This window comes from Bos indicus, chromosome 17 (genome assembly GCF_029378745.1).
Source record: "Bos indicus isolate NIAB-ARS_2022 breed Sahiwal x Tharparkar chromosome 17, NIAB-ARS_B.indTharparkar_mat_pri_1.0, whole genome shotgun sequence".
NCBI lineage: Eukaryota > Metazoa > Chordata > Mammalia > Artiodactyla > Bovidae > Bos > Bos indicus.
In genome coordinates, this window is record NC_091776.1 from 53,216,010 (window position 1) to 53,237,925 (window position 21,916).

General features: G+C 53.3%; 2 protein-coding genes across 5 annotated transcripts; both read right to left on the reverse strand.

The window, feature by feature from the left end:
- Positions 1-82: 82 nt before the first annotated feature.
- Positions 83-5,334, reverse strand: B3GNT4 (UDP-GlcNAc:betaGal beta-1,3-N-acetylglucosaminyltransferase 4). 4 transcript variants are annotated; one of them, XM_070769485.1, is made up of 3 exons: positions 4,734-4,970; positions 4,153-4,226; positions 83-1,307 (listed from the first exon to the last, which is right to left on the reverse strand). In XM_070769485.1, the coding sequence occupies exon 3, from the start codon at positions 1,298-1,300 to the stop codon at positions 227-229; it is 1,074 nt and encodes a 357-aa protein (XP_070625586.1). In that variant the 5' UTR covers positions 1,301-1,307; positions 4,153-4,226; positions 4,734-4,970; the 3' UTR covers positions 83-226. The 4 variants fall into 4 exon arrangements, with proteins under 4 accessions (XP_070625586.1, XP_019833364.2, XP_070625585.1 ...); XM_019977805.2 differs by lacking the exons at positions 4,153-4,226; positions 4,734-4,970 and adding an exon at positions 5,248-5,334; XM_070769484.1 differs by lacking the exon at positions 4,153-4,226 and having other exon boundaries at positions 4,734-4,969.
- On the reverse strand, positions 5,261-20,543 carry LRRC43 (leucine rich repeat containing 43). The gene is made up of 13 exons (XM_070768932.1): positions 20,438-20,543; positions 18,879-19,139; positions 18,187-18,297; positions 16,514-16,653; positions 13,813-14,051; positions 12,745-12,932; positions 11,472-11,704; positions 11,156-11,297; positions 10,860-11,000; positions 10,582-10,770; positions 10,212-10,242; positions 10,052-10,096; positions 5,261-5,376 (listed from the first exon to the last, which is right to left on the reverse strand). The coding sequence occupies exons 1-13, from the start codon at positions 20,528-20,530 to the stop codon at positions 5,261-5,263; spliced, it is 1,929 nt and encodes a 642-aa protein (XP_070625033.1). The 5' UTR covers positions 20,531-20,543.
- Between the last annotated feature and the right edge of the window lie 1,373 nt (positions 20,544-21,916).

The window sequence follows — 21,916 nt, forward strand, 5'->3', positions numbered from 1 at the left end:
CCAGGAGTGCCCCGGCACCTCACGGCGTTCTGGCAGCATTTGCCATGTTTTGCCCGTTTAACACATACTGGTACAAGTTAGCCAGATTTCAGTATTTTAATCAAAGGTAGCAAGGTGTGGGAGGGGTTTACAAAAACAAAGTCAGTGTTCCCTGTAGCCTGTCAAGGGCCAGGTTGCAGGGTTCTTGATTTCTCATCATGATTGAAAAATTAAACAGTCCACTCGCTCAGCCCACCCCAGGAAGCTGGGACAAGGGGGCAGCTGCACACTTGAGCCCCTCGTCTATTACCAGTGACCACATGGTCCACATCTCCAGGGGACTGAGGCGGTGGACCAGAAGGAGCCCTCGGTACAGACAGGGGTCTAGAGGGTTCAGGGGCCGCCGGATTCCGAAAGTCTTGAAGCCAGCGTGGTGCATGGGGCTCACCCCCAGCTTTCTCAAGCACATCCCCACAAAGACGTCATCAATGGGGAAGAGTTCAGCCTCTTCCACAGCCAACTGGAGGCGCTGCACGGTGGCTCTGGACATGACATACCCCCCACCCCCAGCATAGGGCGGGTAGTGGCGGGCCCTGTACATGGATGGTGGGATGAAATATTTGACCTTGGTGTTCCTGTTGGGCAGGGCCTGACGGATGACATCCCCCACCAGGAGGTCCTGGGCTGGGTCCCAGCCATCCAGGAACTCCAGCACATTGGGGATATGGACAAAGACGTCATCATCTCCTTTTAGTATGAAATTGGCCTGGGGACAGGCAGCAGCCACCCAGCGCTGCAGGTGCAGCTCTTTGAGTGTCAGGTTGAAGAAGTCCTCAGCAAAGTCCCACTGCAGGATGTCATCAAACTCGCGGCTCTCGTAGGCCAGCAGCTGGGCTGGGGGAGCAGGCCCTGCCAACCCCAGGAGGAACACCAGCTTCAGCTGCCGGCCCTTAGCCCAGCTTCCCGCCCGGCCCCACGTGCTGCGGATGGCCGCACGCCGCTCCACATGGCCGGGCTGCGACTTGATGGCCAGGAGCAGAAAGGTGTCCTCGGCACAGCCCGAAGGCTCCAGCAGGATGGAGAAGTTGCGGCAGTGGCGGTAGGTCAAGAAGAGGCGGTGACGGGTGGGCAGGAACAGGGAGGCATTAGCCACTGTGTGGTTGGGTAGACATGGGCTGCGCCGGAGCCCTGGGGGAGCCCAGAAGGGCTGTCGGGCCACGGGCCCCCCTGCTGGCTGGGCCTCCTTCTTCAGTAAGAACAGGCAGCTGAGCAGCAACACTGCAAGGCTGTACAGGACCAGCCACCCCACCTTGCGGAACATGGTGGTCCTGCAAGGAGAGCGCTGGTGAGCAGACGCAGTCCTGGCCCGGCCTCCACCTCCTCCATCCAAGAGCAACCCACCATCCTGCGTGCGTGCTAAGTCGCTCACTCATGTCCGATTCTCTGTGACCCCATGGACTGTAGCCCACCAGGCTCTGTCCATGGGATTCTCCAGGCAAGAATACTGGAGTGGGTTGCCATTTCCTCCTCCACAGGATCTTCCCAACCCAGGGATCGAACCTATGTCTCTTGCATCTCTGCTTCCCTGGTGGCTCAATGGTAGAGAATCCGCCTGCCAGTGCAGGAGATATGGGTTTGATCCCTGATCCAGGAAGATCCCTCATACTTCAGAGCAGCTAAGCCTGTGCACCACAACCACTGAGCCTCCAGCAACTAGGTCCTTCTATTTTTTTCAGTGTGTCCTCTGGCTCTTTCCACAGCCCCTCCCATAGAACAGACCAAGCACACCAGCCGTGCCAGCGCTTGCTTCCCTTCTGCTGTCATTAGAGAACTTGGCTCAACTTTTTCTCCAAAAAGACTTGCAGCCACTTTAGATATATGAGACACCACAAGTGTTTTCAGTATTTCCCAAGAAACTCAAGTACCTAATGAGTTTCAGTGAAAATGACACAGCTTATTTCCAGAAAGAAACTCGAGAGTGCTCTGTTGATGGAAGACCCAGTCTCAGAGATGACAGCCCCAGACACTGTCCTTAGGGAGTCTGGTCCACTGGGGAGAACCACTGTAGGGCAGCAGCAGGTGACAGAGGCCACAGAACGCACCCTTCACACCTGCCCCAGGTAGCTTGGGTTTCCTGGGGAGTCAGTGAAATGGGGCTTTAGGAAAAACACAAAAACATGCACAGGAAGAGCGTGAAATAAATAGGGAAGCCATAGACTTGTATCAGGCTCCCCTGCAGACACCTCTCACCAGTTCCTACTGCTTACTGAGTTCCGGTTTTCTCTTAGCAAGTCTCCTGGTGATCCAAAGAGAAGGCTGAGAAGTGGTAACTTAGCACAGTAACCTACCCACAGCTCACAGCAGCAAAGCCAGGCCTCAGTCTCCCTCCTCATCACCTCCCTGCTATGTCCTGGACCAGCTAGCCATCACTTCGATCCAGTCTACCTGCATTAAGCTCATCCCTGTTGTCTCTGCTGCCACTCCCCCAAAAGCATCTCACAGCTGCCAGAACTGTGCTTTTGAACTGTGGTGTGGGAGAAGACTCTTGAGAGTCCCTTGGACTGCAAGGAGATCAAACCAGTCAATCCTAAAGGAAATCAGTCCTGAATATTCATTGGAGGGCTGAAGCTGAAACTCCAATACTTTGGCCACCTGATGCAAAGAACTAACTCACTGGAAAAGACCCGATGCTGGGAAAAATTGAAGGCAGGAAGAGAAGGGGATGACAGAGGATGCGATGGTTGGATGGCATCACTGACTCGATGGACATGAGTTTAAGCAAGCTCCAGGAGCTGGTGATGGACAGGGAAGCCTGGTGTGCTGCAGTCCATGGTGTCGCAAAGAGTCAGACACGACTGAGGGACTGAACTGAACTGACAGCTGCCAGGGCTGCTGTAGCAGGCAAAACTGGCAGGGTCACAGCTCTCACAGTCCAAGAAGCCAGTACAAACCTCAAAGTGTTGAAAAGAAATTAAAGCAGTGTGAGGGAATACAGTGACCCAGAAGGCTGTCTTAGCCAGTAGTTTAGAAAGACCTCCCTGAAAAAGAACACCTGAGCAAGAACTGAACAAAGTAAGGATCCAAACCACATAAAGGTGTGGAGGGAGGGGGAGACTTCCCTTGTGATTCAGTGGTTAAGAATCCACCTGCCAATGCAGGGGACATGGGTTCCATTCCTGGTCCGGGAAGATTCCACCTGCCGTGGGGCAGCTACACCCATATGCCTAGAGCCTGTGACCCACAACAAGAGAAGTCACTGCAATGAGAAGCCGGAGCACCACAACTAGAGTGGCCCCTGCTCACTGCAACCAGAGAAAGCAAGCGGGCAGCAACGAAGACCCAGTGCAGCCAGAAATAATTTTTTTATTAAAGATCTGGGGAGGCGGAGTGGGGAGAGGAGGGGAGAGCATGGTCTGGGCCGGAGGGAACAGTTGAGTGCAGAGCTCCTGACAGAGGACAGGAGGTGTGCAGTGTGGTTGGAGTGTAAAGGACAAGGAGGAAAGTGGTAGGTAGTGAAGCAGAAGCAAAAGCCTGAGGAAGGTCACATACAAGATCCATAGTGAAGTTCCCGGGAAAGATCTAGGGTTTTATTGTAAGCACTGCGGAGATCCCTTAGAGGATTTAGCAGAGAAGGTCACTACTGCTGATGCTTAGATGATGGTTTATGGAAGGGCAAGAATGGAAACAGGAAAGTAGCTAGCAAACTCTTGCATTAGTCATTAAGGGAGCGCAGCTGAGACTAGGGTGGAGGCTGTGGGGCGCCTGAGGGCCAGATGGATTGCAGGCATAGAAAATGGCTTTCAGGTGTGGGAGATACACTGGCTGCTGGAGAGGACACCGGGGGAAGGGGAGAGTGGGGGCAGATTGGTGGCGCCATTTACCGAGAAGGGCGCAAAGCCAGCAGTTTGGTTTTGACTTGTGCGTTTCAGAGGCGCTGTGGACCCGATTGCCCCTTTGCCCACAGCGCTCCCAGGGCGCCCAATTCCTCGGCGCTCCACTGCAGGAGCTAACCCCCAACTCCCCACCGCAAGGACGGGCCGTTCCTCTGCTCCCCACTCCACTGCACTTACTGTGAATCCAATCCAGTACCTGCTAAACATAAGCCTCCCTCCATTCTGTGACCCGCCCCCTCCCCCTCCCCAAGCCTGGTCCTTCGGTGAGTGCACGCCTTACCCTCAAGTGGGTGCTGAGCCCTAAGGGTCTGATATTGCTTCTGGGATCCTCACTGGTCTCGGTAACCTGGTATGCTTCGATGAGGGCAAGGGTCAAGGGCTGGTTCATTCTCCACACGACAGTCCGTAAAGGACTGTTGTGGGGGCGCAAAGTCCCGCGGGGTCGCCAGAACAGGAACCAGATCCCCGCGGTGGGCACCCCTCTCCCGGCTGGAGCACAGTCAGCAGCGCTGCACGACGGGGAATCCGGAGCAAGCGCCCCCAGGCTGCCCCCGGCCAAACCCCCAGCTCCGGCCATTCGGCATTCTTGCCCCAGTGGGGCGAACAGAAGCCGAGAGGTATCAGGAGACACCCCTCACCCCACCCCCGGCCCCGGCTCCGGCCCCGGCGGTTCACTGGGGGCAGGAAGCGGCTCCCGCCGGGCAGGGCGACCACGACCTCAATGCAACCAGGTCGGTGCATTGCCCCTCCCGGGCATGGGCCCGGCACCCCTCTGCTCACACTGGGACAGGCCCCTCCCAGCAGAGGGGCTCCAGGCCGACCCAGACCCGACACCCGTCCGCCCGCCCCTCGCCGACCTACCTGAGCCGTGACGCCGCCTGGGCACAGGCGAGGAGCTCGCGCAGCCGGATCAGGTGAGCACAGTTTGCTCTTGTGGGCTCGTGCGGAGGGCGGGGCTTCGCGGCGCCCGCCAGCGCTGGCCACGCCCGCGCACCGCTGCCTCCCCAGCCGCGGACGTCGGGCTTGGGGGCGAGGCTTCTGGAGGGCGGGGCCCCTCCCACCCCACGCACCTGCAGGCCAAGAGGTCCTCCCCGGCTCTCCCCGGCCAGGGACCCTCTTCCAGTTCCCGGCTCCTCCCCACCCCAGCTACCCCGGCCAGCAACCCCCTCCTCCCCTCCCCGAGGCCAACCCCTACCCCCCGACGCCGTTCCTCCCTGGCCAGCCCCCCCAACCCCGCTGCTAGCCTCCTGCTCCTCCCTAGCCAGGCATTCGCCGCTCCTCCTGGCCAGCACCCCCCTCCCCAGACGCACGGCGGCAGCCGGACTGTCGCGGGGTCAGAACTGGACCGGCCAGACATCCACGGTGTCAGAACCACCTTTAATCCCGCCCTACATGACGAGCCCCCGGAGCGCCTCCTCGGTCGACCGCCACTGGATCAGCTGGATCTGGATCTCCACCGTCAGGGGCTCGGGCTGATAGTCATTTTCGTACACTGAAACCAAAAGATTTTACTTCTGAGGGAATATGAAAATGTGAATCCGGAGAGATGAGCGGGTTGGCGGTGCACGGCCGACCCGGGCGACTCCGTCTCCAAAATGCAAACCTGACCTGGGTCCCCAGGCCAGCACGGTTTCAGAATCGCCCTGGGGTCTTAACCGTAATAAGGCATAAATCACATCTAATTAAGTCATTCAACAAGCTTCAATTTGAGTTACAAGATGAACTAGCTGCTTTTTCTTCAGACATCTTTTTCACTTGAAAGAAGGCTGACAAAATATGGTTATTTCTGCACTTTTTGGTGGGCCCAGTGGCTAGGACCCCACACTCCCAATGCAAGGGGCCGGGTCCATTCCTGGTCAGGGAACTAAATCCCACATGACCGGGGGCAGCCAAATAAATAAATATATATATTTTAAATATGGTTATTTCAGCGTGAATATTTGGCAAATATTTTCTTAAAAATGAATGAAGCAAGCCTGGCACTCCAGGCAAAACATCTGAAAGCATTTGGATAAATACATTTGTAACATTTGCACTTTCAAGTAGAAAGTGCAAATACTTTGTAACATTGTATCTGCCACCATGAACTTAACAGTTTTCCAATACTGGAAGACTTTTCCAGTGATAGGTTTGAGGATAAAGAAGGCGATTTGGAGATAATGGATAAAGAAACACGTGAACAGTTGGAAAATATGCGTAACTCAGTGAACCAGTATTTCACAAAAAACAATGACCAGATGTTAGCAATTGTCCATGAGTAAGACAGATGTTCAAAATGCAGCGTGTTTTTTTTTTTTTAAAGGCAATGTAGACTAATGAATTTAACATAACTTATTATGAAAAACTTCATCCATATAGATTGTTTCCATGTTGTAACAACCTTCTTTTAAAAACTACTGGTTGTCAAGCCTGATGTAATGTCAAAGAATATCCACAATTATTTTAAAGTCTATTAAGTTATTTCCATCTTTTCCAGTTGCATGTCCATGTGAGAATAGATTTTCTTCATATACTTTAACTACAGCAAACATCACACAGACTCACTGCAGAAGCACCTCTGCATATGTGGCTTCCTCAGTTAAGCCAGACATTAAAGAAATTAGCAAAAATGTAAAAAGTAAAAGCTTTCTTTGAGCTCATTTTAATCCCAGGGCTTAATGATAAAATTGCTTAAAATCAGTGATAAAGAGAAAACTTTTAAAGCTTAAAGAGAGAGGGCGAAAAAAGGACACATTATATAAGAGGAACAAATATGAAGATGACATCAGATTTATCATCAGAAAAAAAAAAAATGCAAACCAGAGGACAGTAGCAGAACAGTGGACATTAAACACTCAAATTTGAAAACTATCAACTTAAATTTCTCTCTTCCCTCCCCACTCTCCTTTGGGGGCTCCCACTCTGTGGATATGATTTCCTTTGAGTTTATGTCACTGATCACTAATGCTCTGTTCATTTTTTTTCCAGCCATTTTTCTCTCTGAGTTTAAGTCTGGGTAGTTTCTCCTGCTTCCAGTTAGTTTCCTCAGTCTTCCTTCTGCATTGTCTAATCTGCCATTAATCCCGCCGAGTACATTTTTCAAGTGATACTGTGATTTTCATCTCTACAATTCTGATTTATCTTCCATGTCACTATGTAACATGGTCAATCTTTCCTCTAGCTTCTTGGCTATATGGAATATAATGATAAAGATGGATTTAATGTCCTTGTCTATGAATTCTATCATATATGTCATTGCTGAGTCAATTACAATTGATTCAATTTCATTATATACTGAATTGTCTTGCTTTTTTACATGCCTGGTAATTTCTCACTGGGTGGCAGACATTGTGAACTTACCTTGAGTGGCTGGCTACCTCACCTTGGCTTGGCTATTTCTGTATTCCTATCAATATCCTTAGGTTTTGTTTTAGGACACAGTTAAGTCTGACCCTTTCAGGTCTTGCTTTCCCTTCATGCTCAGAATCTGTAGTGTTTCCCAGAGTACTGGGCTCAACCCTTTTCTATCAACAAACTCATATCTTCATGGCTTTAAACACCATCTATAAGCTGATTCATTCATTCAATCGATGTGCTGGGAGCTGGAGATTGTTTGGCTTTAAAGAATACAAGCATAGCTCCTGCCCTAATAGAGCTTACTCGTGTGTACATACGTGTGTGTGTGTGTGTGTTAGTCACTCAGTTGTGTCCAACTCTTTGCGACCCCATGGACTCTTTGCATCCACCTGGCTCCTCTATCCCTGGGTTCTCCAGGCAAGAATAGGGGAGTGAGTTGCCATGCCCTCCTCCAAGGAATCTTCCTAACCCAGGGATCGAACCCAGGTCTCCCACACTGCAGGCAGATTCCTTACCATCTGATCCATCAGGGAAGCCCAAGATCTCACACGATGTGGGACAACTAAGCCCATGTGCTGTAACTGCTGAGCCCGCACCCTAGAACCCGTGCTCTGCAGCGAGAAGCCACTGCAGTGAGAAGCCCTCGCACTGCAACTAGAGAGCAGCCCCCATTCACCGCCCCTAGAGAAAGCCTGCGTGCTGCACGAAGACCCAGTGCAGCCATAAATAAATAAATTAAAAAAAAATTAAGCACCTACACAGATTCACATCTATGTAGGTATCATTGTGATACCTGTGATCATTGTGATTTCCTGTAAAGGAAAACATAGGATGCTGTGAAGAAGATAAAGGGCCTAACCCCAACCAGACGATCAGCTTCCCTGGAGAAGGGTCACTGAAGCTGACTGACCCAGGAAGCAGCAGTGGAGTGAGTGGGAAGAGTAAAGGAAGTACTCTGAGTAGACTTCCCCCGTGCAGGCTAAGGAAACTGCAGTCGTTCTGAGTGAAGACCGCTAGGTGTTCTGACCAGGGCAGAGGAGATGGAGTCAGAGAAGAGGAGGCAGCTCAGCACACTGTCGACCATGGGGACTCTGGATGCACACCCAACTCAACTTCTCAACTTCACGTCCCCAAAGCTGAGCTCATCTTCTCCCCCCACCGCACCGGGCCCCAATCACTGCCAGGCAGAAGTCCTGCCTGCTCCTGCTCCCCAGTCACCAGGTTGGCCTGTTTCTTCTTCCTCATGGCTCTCTGCTCCGTCTTCTCCACACCATCCCCACCACCCATTCCTAAGCCCAGGCTCTGATTCTTGCCTTAAGTGCTTCTTTTTTTTTTTAAGGTGACTTTTTTTTTTCCAGCGAGAGAAAATTCTCATAAAATTCAGAACATTTAAACCATTTAAAAGCATACAGTTCGGTGACTTTTAGTAAATTTACAATGGTGTGCAACCATCACCACTAATTCCAGAACATTTTCATCACCCTAAATGGAAACCCATTAAGCAGTCACACCCCTTTCCCCTCCCCCACTTCCAGGCAACCACTGATCTACTCTCTGTCTCTATGGGTTTGACTCATCTCGACATTTCATGTAAAATGGAATCACACACTACGCAGTCTTTTGTGTCTGGCTTCTTTCCCTTAGCACTGAGTTTTCAAGCTTTACCCATGGAGTTGGATGTGTCAGGGCTTCATTCCTTTTCATGATGGAATAATTGTATGGGGACTTCCCTGGTCGTCCAGTGGCTAAGACAAGTCTGAGCTCTCAATGCAGGGGCCCCAGGTTCGATCCCTGGTCAGGGAACTGGATCCCACATGCCACAACTAAAAGGTCTCAAGTCCCACAGCTAAAGATCATGCATGCTACAACTAAAGAACTGGCTTGCCACAACTAAGACCGAGCACAGCAAATAATTTTTTTCTTTAAAAAGTCCCACTGTATGGGTCGGTCACATTTGGCTTACCCAGTTCATCCACTGATGGTCATCTGGGCTGTTTCCACACTGCCTGCTGCTCACAGCACTGCTGTGATCTTACCTAGACTTTTGCAGCACTCTCCCAACTGAGCAATGTCTTCCATCTCTCCCCGTAAGCCAAACAGTTCTAAAAATTAAATCTAAAACTTACCTATTTCAATGCTGCCACTGCCCACACAACAAGCCTGAGATCCTCATACAGCAAAGAAGAGCTAATGCCCTGCAGGAGCTTCCCAGGTAGGGCTCACATGGTAAAAGAACCTGCCTGCCAATGCAGGAGACATAAGACACCAGTTCAAACCCTGGATAGGGAAGATCCCTTGGAGGAGGGACAAGTATTCTTTCCTGGAGAATCCCCATGGACAGAGGAGCCTGCCTTGGGATGGCAAAGAGTCAGAGACGACTGAGCGACTTAGCATGCCATGCAGGAGCAAGACTACCGCTGAGCTGGAAGGACACTGGACCCCCTGAACCCGAGCCTCCCCTCCCCATTCCGTCCTGCCCCGCCCCGGGACGCCTGTCCTGCCCGGGTCCTGACCGAGGCAGGCCCCCGTGCACAGGGCCACACAGAAGACTCAGGGCTTGGTCCTCAGGGTAGGTGTGGCCCTCCCATCAGCTGGAAGATACAACTCTCCATCCTCCCATCCCTTCAGTCCCCAGTCAGGCTGACCCCTCAGGGAGTCCTGCTATATTTGTGCCCTTCCCCAAACTCCTGTGTGGAAATCCCAGCCCCCCATGGTGATGCTGTTGGGAGGTAGGGCCTTTGGAAGGTGATTATGTCATGAGGGCAGGGGGTGGTTGGTGCTGGCCCCTCTCCCACCAGGTGAGGACCCAGGGGGAAGGTGCCAACCAGGCCGAGGGCCGTCACCTGGTGCTGCTGGCATCTTGGTCTTGGACTTCACCTCCAGAGCAGCTGGAAAGCAATGTCTGGTGTTCACTCGCCACCCGCCCTGGGGCAACTTACAGCAACCCTAACAGACTCGTCCTCGGCAAACCCTCCCTGCCCTCTGCCCCTCATCAGCACCTACCTTTTTTACCTTTCTTATTCTTCTTTGCATCCTGAGAGAGAGAACCACAGAGTAAGTTCCTCACTGGAGTGGGGGGGTACTGGGGGAAGGATGGGTCCAGACACTAGCGGGTGAGAGCTCCCTGGTCAGGGTCCCTCTTAGACCAGGGAGGTGAGGCAGGGGTCTCCTCCGGAGGAGCTTCCCGGCCTGCCTGCTTGCCTGGCCCTTCGGACTCGAGAAGGCCACCCATCAGGCAGGTGACCCTTGTTGCATGCCCTGACCCCCATCCTCTTGTGGTTCTGCTGCTCTTCCCCATCCCCCCTCCCCCTCCATCCCCTCCCCACCATGACCAGGCATCTGTGGGCAGGGGAGGGGTGGGGGGGCATTATACCCTGTTAAGTGTCAGCCGGTCAGCTTCCAAGGTCCGGATCACCCCAAAGTTGCACACGGTAGACACGAACGGCTCCCCCGCCAGCAGGGGCTCTAGCACCACCGGGCTGCTGCCCAGCACCCGCAGGATGGGCGGGTCCTGGCGCAGCTCCTTAGGAAGCTCCTTCTGCTTCTTGCTCCCCTTTTGTGCCTGTGGGTGAGGCCAGGTGGGTGGACGGGGTGGGCAGGGGGCCGGGAGCACCCTCCCACCACCCAGGCCACCGCCGCACCTGGAGGTACCTTGGGGGGCTCTTTCTCCCCTTTGCCCTTCTTGTCTTTCTTGTCTTTCTCCTTCTCCTTCTTGTCCTTCTCTCCTTTGCCCTTCTTAGCAGCCAAGGGACTGTCTGAGGAAGACGGCTGCTCCACAGGCCAGGAGAGAATCTAGGGGGTGGAGGCGGGGAGGGGGCTAGCCAGGATCTTTCTGGAAAAGCACAGAGACCCTGCCAATGGGGGAGTAGGGCTACAGATGCCCGACAGAGAAGCAGAGCACAGGAGACAGGGGCAGAGTATGAAGCCTGGAGAACGCTGGCGCCCACCTTCTCCTCCACGACGGTGACCACGGTCCCTGAGAGCAGGAAGGCCTTGAGCGGCACCAGGTCCTTCAGCGTGTGCTGCATCTCGTAGTTGCAGGGGATGACGTCAGACCAGGGCTTGGGGACTGTGCTGAAGAGCACGGTCCTTGGGAGCAGAGAGGCCACATGGTGGGGGGCTGTGCCATCCGGGGAGGGCTTTGAGAAGATCAGCAACACATGGGCACAGCCAGGGACAGAGGCCAGGAGGGATGGGGGCACAGAGAACGGTAAACATCCGGTGTGGTCTGGGCCAGGTCCCCAGCCACGTGAGCATCCTTACCCCGGGGATGGGCAGAGCCGGGGATCCAGGAGTGGCCGCAGTTTGGCCAGCTCTTCTGCAGAGTCTGTGGACCGTGGCAACGGCTCAGAAGCGCCAGAGACAATGGACTCCTCCATCTCCCCCAACTCGGACAGGGAGGCCAGCCCTGATTCCAAGGACTCTTCTACGTCTTCGATGATTTCTTCCAGAATGTCCTCACCCAGCTGTTCCAAGCTGGAAGGGGGCTTGATGATCTGTCAAAGATGTGAAAATACATTCAAGACTGCCAGCCTCAGAGCTCACGCCCGACACAACACGCACACGGTGCGAATGGGCGCCTGTGCTTGATGGATGTGAAGCAAAGAAATGCATGGCCTTAGAGGGCAGGAAGTTAAAAACCAGCCAAGCAAACAAACTGAACAGCCAGTCTTGATTCTTCCGAAAGTTCTGTGTTAGGAGTAAAGACAGGGACTTCCCTGGATGTTCAGTGGCTAAGACTCCAAGCTCCCAACACAGAGGGCCTGGCTTCAATGCCTGGTCAGGGGACTAGATCCCACATGCCACAACTAAAGATCCTGCATGCCACAACAAAGATGGAAGATCCAACATTCTGCAACTAAGACCCGGCACAGACAAACAAATAAATGAGTAATAATAATAAAGAGTCAAAATAGTAACAATTTCTTCACACGTTAGGAAACCCTCGCATTTCTCCTAGTCGGATGACGCTGTTGAGTTTTCTTGTGATGGAAAGGGAGAGGGGAGGTACAGGGGGAGTTGGAGAGCAGGGTCGGGAGGCCAGCAGCCTAGTCCCGAGAATCTGGGCTGCTCCCTTGTTAGGTCCTTTGCTTCTGTTTCAGGGGGGATTAGGAAGGGGTGAGCAGGACTCAGAGTCACTCCAGCTTCAAGGGGCTTCCCAGGTGGTGCTAGTGGTAAAGAACCCACTTGCCAATACAGGAGACTTAAGAGATGTGGCTTCGATCCCTGGGTCAGGAAGATCCCCTGGAGGAGGAGACAGCAACCCACTCCAGTATCCTTGCTTGGACAATCCCAGGGATGGAGGAGCTCGGAGGCTACAGTCCAGGGGATCGCAAAGAGTTGGACACGACTGAAGTGACTGAGCACACCAGCAACACCAGCTTCAAGAAAGGGGCTGAGCAGAAGCTGCCTTCCTGTTCAGAGGAGGGTATGAATTGGAAAGGCCCATGTCAAGGGGTTTCCTGGTTTCCCTAAAGCCATCCTGTCTGCACAGGGGATCCTGAGAACCCAAGGGCAGAGCTGCCCAGGCACCCACCTCGGCCAGGACGCCACCGTATTGGCTTCCTTCGCCTTCTTCATCTTCTACAAAATCGTACGTCACATAGTAATTGTAAGTGATGAAAGGGCCTTGGGGCCCTGGTTCTGAGTCCAAGACCGAGGAGTCCAGCACCCCTCGGAGGTTTCCAACAGTCACCAATAACTGTGCCTCGGGCGCCAGGAGATCTGCAGGAGGGAACAGGCAGGGGTGAGGGGAACTGAGGGATGAGATGGACAGACAGAGAGCAAAGGAGGGCGGGTGAGCACGCCTCCTGCCTCCTGCTCTGAGCCGGGCTGAGCCTCACTTTGCAGACTTGGGTTCATGTCCCAGCTCTGCCAAGTTCAACACGCAGGGAACTGGGGTAAGTCTCAGGGGCTTCCCTGGTGGCTCGGACAGTAAAACATCCACCTGCAATGTGGGAGACCCGGGTTCAATCCCTGAGTCAGGAAGATCCCCTGGAGATGGGAATGGCTACCCACTCCAGTATCCTTGCCTGGATAAGTCCAAGGACAGATGTTACAGTCCATGGGGTCACAAAGAGTCAAGACACGACTGAGTGACTGACACTTTCACTTTCCTTCGGGCAAGACACCCCTCTTCAGCCTTGTTTTCCTGATCTGTATAATGGAAATGGCAGGAGCTGCTTTGCAGGATGCTTGCAGGTGGAGGCTATGTGACTTTAGCCGGTGCCTGACATGCAGAGGGCGGAGCTATTACTACCCTGTTTCATCACCCTGACCTTGAGAAGACTCTGGTACAGCCACAAGGGGTGATCTCAAGTCACCAGCAAGCCAAGAAGCTGATTTAAAGAATGTTTCCCATTTGTCTCGCAAGGAAGGGAGGGGACCGCAATGGTCCCAACCCCCTACCATTTCTGTCCCCAAATCTCAATCACGTGGATCAAAATCTGGGCGAGAACTCTGCCCAAGAAAGTGAGTTACACCTGACCAAGGTCTGAGTCAGCCGAGTTGGGTGACAAACAAGACATGTACACCCAGTAGGGTGGTGGGTAGGCCGGGGGGGCCCTCAACAGTTCCCCCAAGCCCTGCGCCTTGGCCCCCTCACCCTCGCTGCGGCTGAGCCCCCGGAAGAGATGCTTCTCGCTGGATGCCACGGTGATGTCGTCCAGCACGCAGAGCCTGGCCAGGCTGTCGATGGTGAAGCCCCGGTAGTGGGGCACCAGGGCCAGTGGATTGCCCTGGAGGAGCAGCAGCCTCAGGTGCTTCAGTGTCTGCAGGCCGGCCACCATGTTCTGCAGGTCCGTCAGGTTGTTGAAGCTCAGGTCCAGGGAGACGAGGTTGGGCCTGAAAGGCGAGCGGCACGGCCCAGGAGCACGAGGCCAGGTGAGCAGAGCGGTGGGGACAGGCGGCCGTGGTCGTGTCACTGTGCCTGCATCTGCCAGCACCCCCGGCACCCCGAGTCCCGGCTGGACAAGGCCCGGTGCTGAGGGCGGGATGGGAGACTGTGGCCTCCCTGACACTCAGGCCTCAGGCTGCGGTTGACCCGAGTTAGCCCCCTGTCTGGATGGAGCCCCCGTTTCCCCCGACCCTCTGGCTCTTGCTGTGCACAGAGGTGGCCGTCACATCCTGCTTCCACTCAACTTGTATGTGTATAGACCTCTTCTCAGCTAACCATCTGGCTATCTCCCATACATCTAGAAGGTTCTCAGCAGAGACAGAGAGACTGGTGAGGAAGGTGGAGGCAGGCCTCTGTACAGAGGGGCCATGGGGGTGGGGTAGGAGAGCCCGACAAACAGGGGGGCCTGGGAAGAGGGGGTGTGAGCCTTGAAGGGTCTGGAAGCTGGAAGAAGTGCCCCAGGGTCAGACCAGGCCACGACTGTGGGAAGCAGTCTGATTTGTTCCTTTTATTTTTTTTAAATATTTACTTATTTATTTGACTGCACCAGGTCTCGGTCCTGGATGTGGAATCTAGTTCCCTGACCAGGAATCAAACCCAGGCCCCCTGCTTTGGGAGCACGGAGTCTCAGCCACTGGACTGCCAGGGAAGTCCCTGGTTTGTTTCTTGGGGCACGTGGGTGAAGAAGAGCCAGCCACTAGGGACAGAGGCGGCGCCCGCACATCCCACCCGGTGGCGGGCCTCCCTACTGTGCAAACCAGAAAGTGAACAGATTCCAGCTCTGAGAGCAGAGGCAACAAATACAGTTCACAAGGGGACACCTCATCAGCACAATCCCGCCGTCACACGTGACCATCTCCCAGCCGCACCTGCCCTTCTTCCCTCCTCTCATCCTGCCCTAATGTTGACCAGCCAGTCACAGAAATACCCGAGAAGAACACTTCGTTTGGACCGGCACACAGATTTTGCCCAATACCAGCCTCCTTCAGGAGAACTGGTGGAAGCATCAGAAAGATGGATTCGCAGGACAAGTACCCTCCTTTTAAATTCAAAACAGCAAAAGATGGAGCTTTCACACATACATGTTTCTATGAAATCCACACTCAGCATCAAGCAGGTGACGTTATCATAAGCCTGTTTTCCAAATCAAAGACCAGAACACTTAAGGGACGTCCCTGGAGGTCCAGTGGTTAAGACTCCGCGCTTCCACAGCAGGGAGTGTGGGTTTGGTCCCTGGTTGGGGAACTAAGATCCTACATGCCATGTGGCCAAAAATTTTAAATGAATAAATTAATAAAAAATAACCAGAACGCTTAGAACTCTGGCAGAGTTCTGAACTCAGCTGTCACACACAGCCCAAAGCGTGTGTTCTCTTCCTGTGCCTCGGCAGCTTCCCTGACGACGGAGGAAGTGGAAGTCAGGGATTGGAATTGTGCATGGTTGAGGTTCTGCAGGGGCAGCTTTGCCAAGATAAAGAGGAGGAAGGAGGAAATTAGGGTCAGAGACAGGCCTTCCATGAGCACATTCCCAGGCCACCTGGGAAAGCTGCCCTGCTCCTCGAGGCCTTCCTGGGCTGTGAGGAAAGAACTGTCATGAACCTCAGCCCAGGGAGGTCTGCCCGGGATGCTGAGCCCCGGGAATCCTCACAGGGGCTTTGACAGGCCTCTCTGGCCCAGCTTCCTCTGAGGGAGGGTCTTTTTTGTTTTTTTAATGTGGATCATTTTTAAAGTCTTTATTGAATATGTTACAATGTTATTTCTGTTTTATGTTTTAGGGGTTATCAGCCCCAAGGCATGTGGAATCTTAGCTCCCTGACCAGGAATCGAACCTATGACGCCCTGCACTGGAAGGCAAAGTTCTAACCACTGGACTGCTGGGGAAGTCCCTCCTCTGATAGGCTTTCATGGGTGGTGTCTGCTGCCCTCAGATGACTCAGACTGACCACTGCTCACCCACCAAGGAGACAAAGCCAAAGCAGACTTGTCTGTAGGGCAGTGGTTCTCAGGTGGGGGTAGCTTTGCCCCCCAGTGGCCCTGTGGCACTTTGGGTTGTCACAGCGGGTCTGGGGTGGATGCTCCTGGCCTCTGATGCGTGGAGGCCAGGGAGATGCAGGACGGCCCTCGGAACCGAGAATTCACTGGCCCGAACAACAGCAAGAGGAATCCTGAATTGGAAGCACGTCCTCAAAGCAAAAGGTCCGCTCACTCTCATTGGCTCTTGGTGCCCTCCCTGGGCCTCAGTGGGATTTTTGGTTTATGACGTCAGAGAAAAAAACCCTAGGTCTGGACTTAGCAGCCAACCAGGAGTTATTACAGAAAAGAGCAAAGCTGAGTTCTCCAAGTCTCCAGCTTAGAGGGGCCCCAAAGCTCAGCCCCCTCCTCCCTCTTCCCCCGGGGGGCTCCCGAGTTACCAGTGGTCGCTGGTGACGTGCAGACTCTCCAGGGGGCCCAGGAGCTTGTTGTGGCCCAGCCCCAAGTGCTGGAGGCGCGGGGGTGGGTGGCGGCACAGACACTCCATGCTGGCTATCTTGTTGCCGTACAGCTCCAGGACCTGAGACGAGCGGACAGACAGCCCGGGAGCCCAGGTAGAACAGAGTCCGCCCCCTCCTTCAGCCCTGGGCAACTTAGGAGGGGAGCTGCGAAGTACTCAGGCCTTGTCTCTCTCTGCCCACCTGGACTCTCTCCTAAGGATCCAGGAAGAAGGACTTCCCTGGTGGTCCAGTGGCTAAGACTCCACACTCTCAGTGCAGGGGGTCCAGGTTCAATTCCTGGTCAGGGAACTAGATCCCATATGCTGCTGCTAAGACCCAGTGCAGCCAAGTAAATAAATATTTAAAAATAAAGTAAAAAATATAATAATAAAATAAAGTAAATACAGCCTTTGGGTTGGTGATTTTTAAAAAAGGGTTCGGGAAGAAAATATTCCTGCAGTAGCTGTCAGAAAGCTTCTTTTCCTTTTGCAAAGGAAACTTTAAAATATGGAGTGGAGCTGATGTCGGAGAGGGTGAGAGGGAACATCTGTAATATTTTGGCAACTTCCCAATCCATGGCAGTTGTCCCTGGGAAAGCCAAAGTGCCCCTGGACCAAAGAAATAAGCCCAAAGATAACAGATTCTTGTGTTTCTCCTCCCAGGCCTTCCTCATTTTCTTCTTGAGCCCGGCACTGAGACATACAGCGGAGCCTCTTCTGCCATCAAATTTACTAGTCCCGGCATTTAATTTAAAATTGAGACCATTTTGATACACTCAGCTGAAGACTCATAATATTGTCTGGCCTACCATTTTTTCATTGTGGTTTTGTATATATTAAAACATAATTTGTGATTTCAACCCTTTTTAAGTGGACAATTCAGCAGCTTTAAGTACACTCACTCAGGGTACATCCGTCATCATCACTGTCCATTTCATCGCCCCACACAGAAACTCGACCCACTGAACGTCTCCCCAGTCCCTCCCCTGCTCCCCCTGTATCCTCTAATGTACTTTCTGTCTCTCTGGATTTGCCTCTTCTACGGATTTCATGTAATCATCTAATACGTGGCTTTTTGTGTCCGACCCCTTTATTCAGCACCACGTTTTCAAGATCATCCACGTTGTTCATTTCATTTTTTTTTTCTTGCCACACTGTGTGGCATGAGGGATCTTAGTTCCCCAACCAGGGATAGATCCCATGCCCCCTTAGGTGGGTGGAAGCAAGGAGTCTTACACACTGGACTGCCAGGGAAGTCCCTGTCATGCCTTTTCATGACTGTGTAGACAGACCACATTTTGCTGCTCCATTCATCTGCTGATAACACACAGGCTGTCTTCACCGTTTGGCAACTGTGAACAGTGAACACTAGCGTACAAGAATCTGAGTCCCTGCCTTTGAGGCTTTGGGGTGTATACCTAGGAAGGGAATTTCTGGGCCACATGGAAATCCTGTGTTTCACTTTTTAAGGGATCTGGCCAACCTTTCAAAAGCCTTGGACCCACCCTTAGCATAAGACATGATGGTCAAATCTCTTGGGGAGTGGGCAAGGAAGTGCAGGGTCTCTGGGCAGCTCTGGCTCCAAGACCCAGAATGGAACCTGGGCTCCTTTACCTTGAGAGTTGGGGGCAGGTTGGTGGTGTCAATCTCCTTGATTTGATTAGCACTCAGCACCAACTCTTCAAGCTTCACAAATTTCAGGAGCTCTTTGTCCACCAGGCTTACCTGGAAAGGAGGAAAGGGATATTGGAGCTGCAGTGGCCGGGGTGGCCCTGGAATCTACTAGAGGACAGCAACGGTGGGTCCAGCCTCAGAGAGTGACCACCCCACACCCCAACCCCCTTCCTCTCCTGTGCGCCTTTCCTGCAGCTTTCTGCCAGGGCCTGCAGAGGCCTCTCACCTCTCAAGCCTCACCCTTCCTCTGACACCCTTCCAGCTTCCCTGTCTTGTGTCCCTTGCTGGACTGTCAGCTCCCGAGGGCAGGAATCAGAGCCATGGTGAACCCTGTGGTCTTAAAGGACCACTCTAGTTTACATCCCACAGGGTCAGGCCAGAAACTTCAGGGGCCTGTCTATGAATCCTCAGCTGACTTTGGCTCCAAGGACATTATGGGCCACCCTGGCTGGGCCTCCCTTCTCTGGGGCAACAAACTAGGCAAGTTTGCTGGGCTTGGTAGCCCTGCTCTGTGGACAAGCTGGTGAGATTAACCAGGAGGAGGGCAGAGCTAGGTCTTACCACCCGGTCCCGTAAGGGAAATGGCTCCCCTCTCATCATCCCTGTACTTGAGGCTCACTCCCAGCACTCACATCCTTGTCCACCACCCGGAGCGACCTGAAGTAGGTGTAGAAGAAGCTGTCTTTGAGCATCAGTGGATTCTGGATGGCCAGCTCTTTCAGGAAAAGGTCCTCTGCACTTGAGCCCTCCACCAGAGCCCAGGGTGAGTGGGCGCTGCGGACTAAGCCCAGCAGATCCTCTACCGTCTCCTCCCCAGGGCTCAGGGACTTCTCCTCTCTGGGGATCAGCTCCCGCCATACTCGGCTAGTTTGAGGAAGAAATCGTGACTTATTCTGCAGTAAGGGGTGGGGGAGGGGAGGAACAGAATTTCTCTCTTTATGACTCACCCCCTCTCAAGGATTCAAAACTCCCAAAATGGAATAGACTATAAGACAGGACGAGCAGGGTGAGCTTAGAAACCAGGAGGTGTGAAAGGCAATCTGTGGGAGGTACTTAGCCAAGGAAAGGTTTCCGAAGCAGAGGTGGCAAAGGCTGAACATTTGGCCCTTTAGATGCCATAAGTGGAGGATGAAAGGTTTTGGTCCTTGAGTTTACTGTCTTCCACCCCTTCGTCTTGAGAGGCGTCTGTCTATGAAGCCCCAAAGCACAGCACAATGCCAGGCACACAGTAGGGGCCCAGTCAATGTTCATCAAACAAGTTAATTAGTTCCTTGATTAGCATCTCGGTTTTCTCTTCTGTGAAAATGGGGACCAGCCCGACAAGGGAATGTGGGGTTCCAGCTTCCCACTAGTCAATCCTAAAGGAAATCAGCCCTGAATATTCACTGGAAGGACTGATGCTGAAGCTGAAGCTCCAGTACTTTGGCCACCTAATGCAAAGAGCTGACTCATTGGAAAAGACCCTGATGCTGAGAAAGACTGAGGGCAGGAGAAGAAGGGGATGACAAGATGAGATGGTTGGATGGCATCACCGACTTATTGGACATGAGTGTGAGCAAACTCTGGGAGAGAGTGAAGGACAGGGAAGCCTGGTGTGCTGCAGTCCATGGGGTCTCAAACAGTTGGACAGGAACACCAAAAGGCCTCCCACCAAGCCCATGGGAACCATTCAGGACTCAGGACTTCCTGGCACACTTGAGAAGCCCCTGGTTCTGAAGGTCATGCTCCTCCTGCACTTAGCTGGTGAGGACAGCCCCTTTGGCCACATCGCAGCAGGGTCCTAACTGTACACCTGCTCTCAGGACGATATTTCACCCCTAAAGGAGGCTGGTGTCTTTAAGAGAGCCTGCCCCGGGGTCCCGCTCTGCTCGAGGCGGGGTCCCTGCCTTCTACCGGGTCAGTGCCCACAGGTGGGGGCCTATCTCGTCCTCTCCTGCAGCGTCCCTGTTCCCACAGTCCACCGCATCACCACCCCCAGGTCAGGACGCTCCCTAAACGCCCCGATCCAAACATCCTCTCCAGGCTTCTCCTTATCGACCAACTCCTGGGGCTGGTGGCGCCCTCAGCACCCAGAGCCAGCCCTTCCCCAGCCCCGCTCTGCATCCCTGGGCCCTGGCCTGGCCCCTGGTCGGTCCCCTCCGTTTCCCAGACCCCCGAGCACCTCCCCCGGCCGCCCCGCCAGCGCCCGCACCCAGCTGCCGGTGCCGCACGGGAACTCGTGCAGACACAATTGTCGCAGGTGCTCCCGGACCGCGGCGCTCAAGGTCCGGGTCTCCAGCTCCATGCTCGCGCGTTCGCCGCGCCAGCTGGTTGCTAGGCACCCGCCGGGACGCTCCAGGCGGCGGAGGCGCGGTTGCGCAGGCGCTCCTGGAACCCACTATTCTCGCTTGCGGACACTTTTCCCTCAGCCAGAAATCAGAGACCCAACTGCACCGGGTTAGCAATACTCTTCCCACCACCGCCTGGGGGTGATTACTGTGGTGGCCCCTGCAGGTATTGAGCGCTTCCCAGCTGCTAATCTGTTTCTTCTCTGGAGCACCTCGGAATAAAGGATGAATTCTTATCCCCCTTTGGCGAAACTGGGGAGGAGAAATGAATCCAAGGACAAACAGTCCTCTCTAATCAGTGGATTCCAAGGTGGATCTGTTTAATCCCTGCGTCAGAAATTTTAACCACTGTCCACCCAAACAACAGATTTATCACCAAGGCCCCGTTTTAGACGGGTCCAATCTCATTCATCTTTCCATCCTCAGTATCTAGCCCACTGCCCGGCTGGCAACAGACTCCTGGGCACCGGTTTGTGAAATTAACAGGATAAGATGATGGGAGTGGGGCCTTACCTGGTGGTCCAGTGGCTAAGATTCCACAGTCCTAATGCAGGGGGCCTTTGTTCCATTCCAGATCAGGGAACTAGATCCCTGCCCTCCACCCTGGGTCAATGCCCACAGGCCATATGCTGCAGCTAAGAGTTCACATGCTGCAACTCAAAAGATCCTACATGCTGCAACTAAGACCTGGTGCAGCCAAATAAATAAAAATAAATATATAAAAAGAGGTGGTTCTGATTCCTATAATTTGAAAATGCAACATCTTGACTGAGATCTAATGTATGTAACTAAAATTCACCTGTTTAAAGTGCACAATTCTTAAGTATATTCATCAGTATTCATTCAGTTCAGTCGCTCAGTCGTGTCCGACTCTTTGCAACCCCATGAATTGCAGCATGCCAGGCCTCCTTGTCCATCACCAACTCCCAGGGTTCATTCAAACTCACGTCCATCGAGTCGGTGATGCCATCCAGCCATCTCATCCTCTGTCATCCCCTTCTCCTCCTGCCCCCAATCCCTCCCAGCATCAGAGTCTTTTCCAATGAGTCAACTCTTTGCATGAGGTGGCCAAAGTACTGAAGTTTCAGCTTTAGCATCATTCCTTCCAAAGAACACCCAGGACTGATCTCCTTTAGAATGGACTGGTTGGATCTCCTTGCAGTCCAAGGAACTCAAGAGTCTTCTCCAACACCACAGTTCAAAAGCATCAATTGTTCGGTGCTCAGCCTTCTTCATAGTCCAAATCTCACATCCATACATGACCACTGGAAGAACCATAGCCTTGACTAGACAGACCTTTGTTGGCAAAGTAACACCTCTGCTTTTGAATATGCTATCTAGGT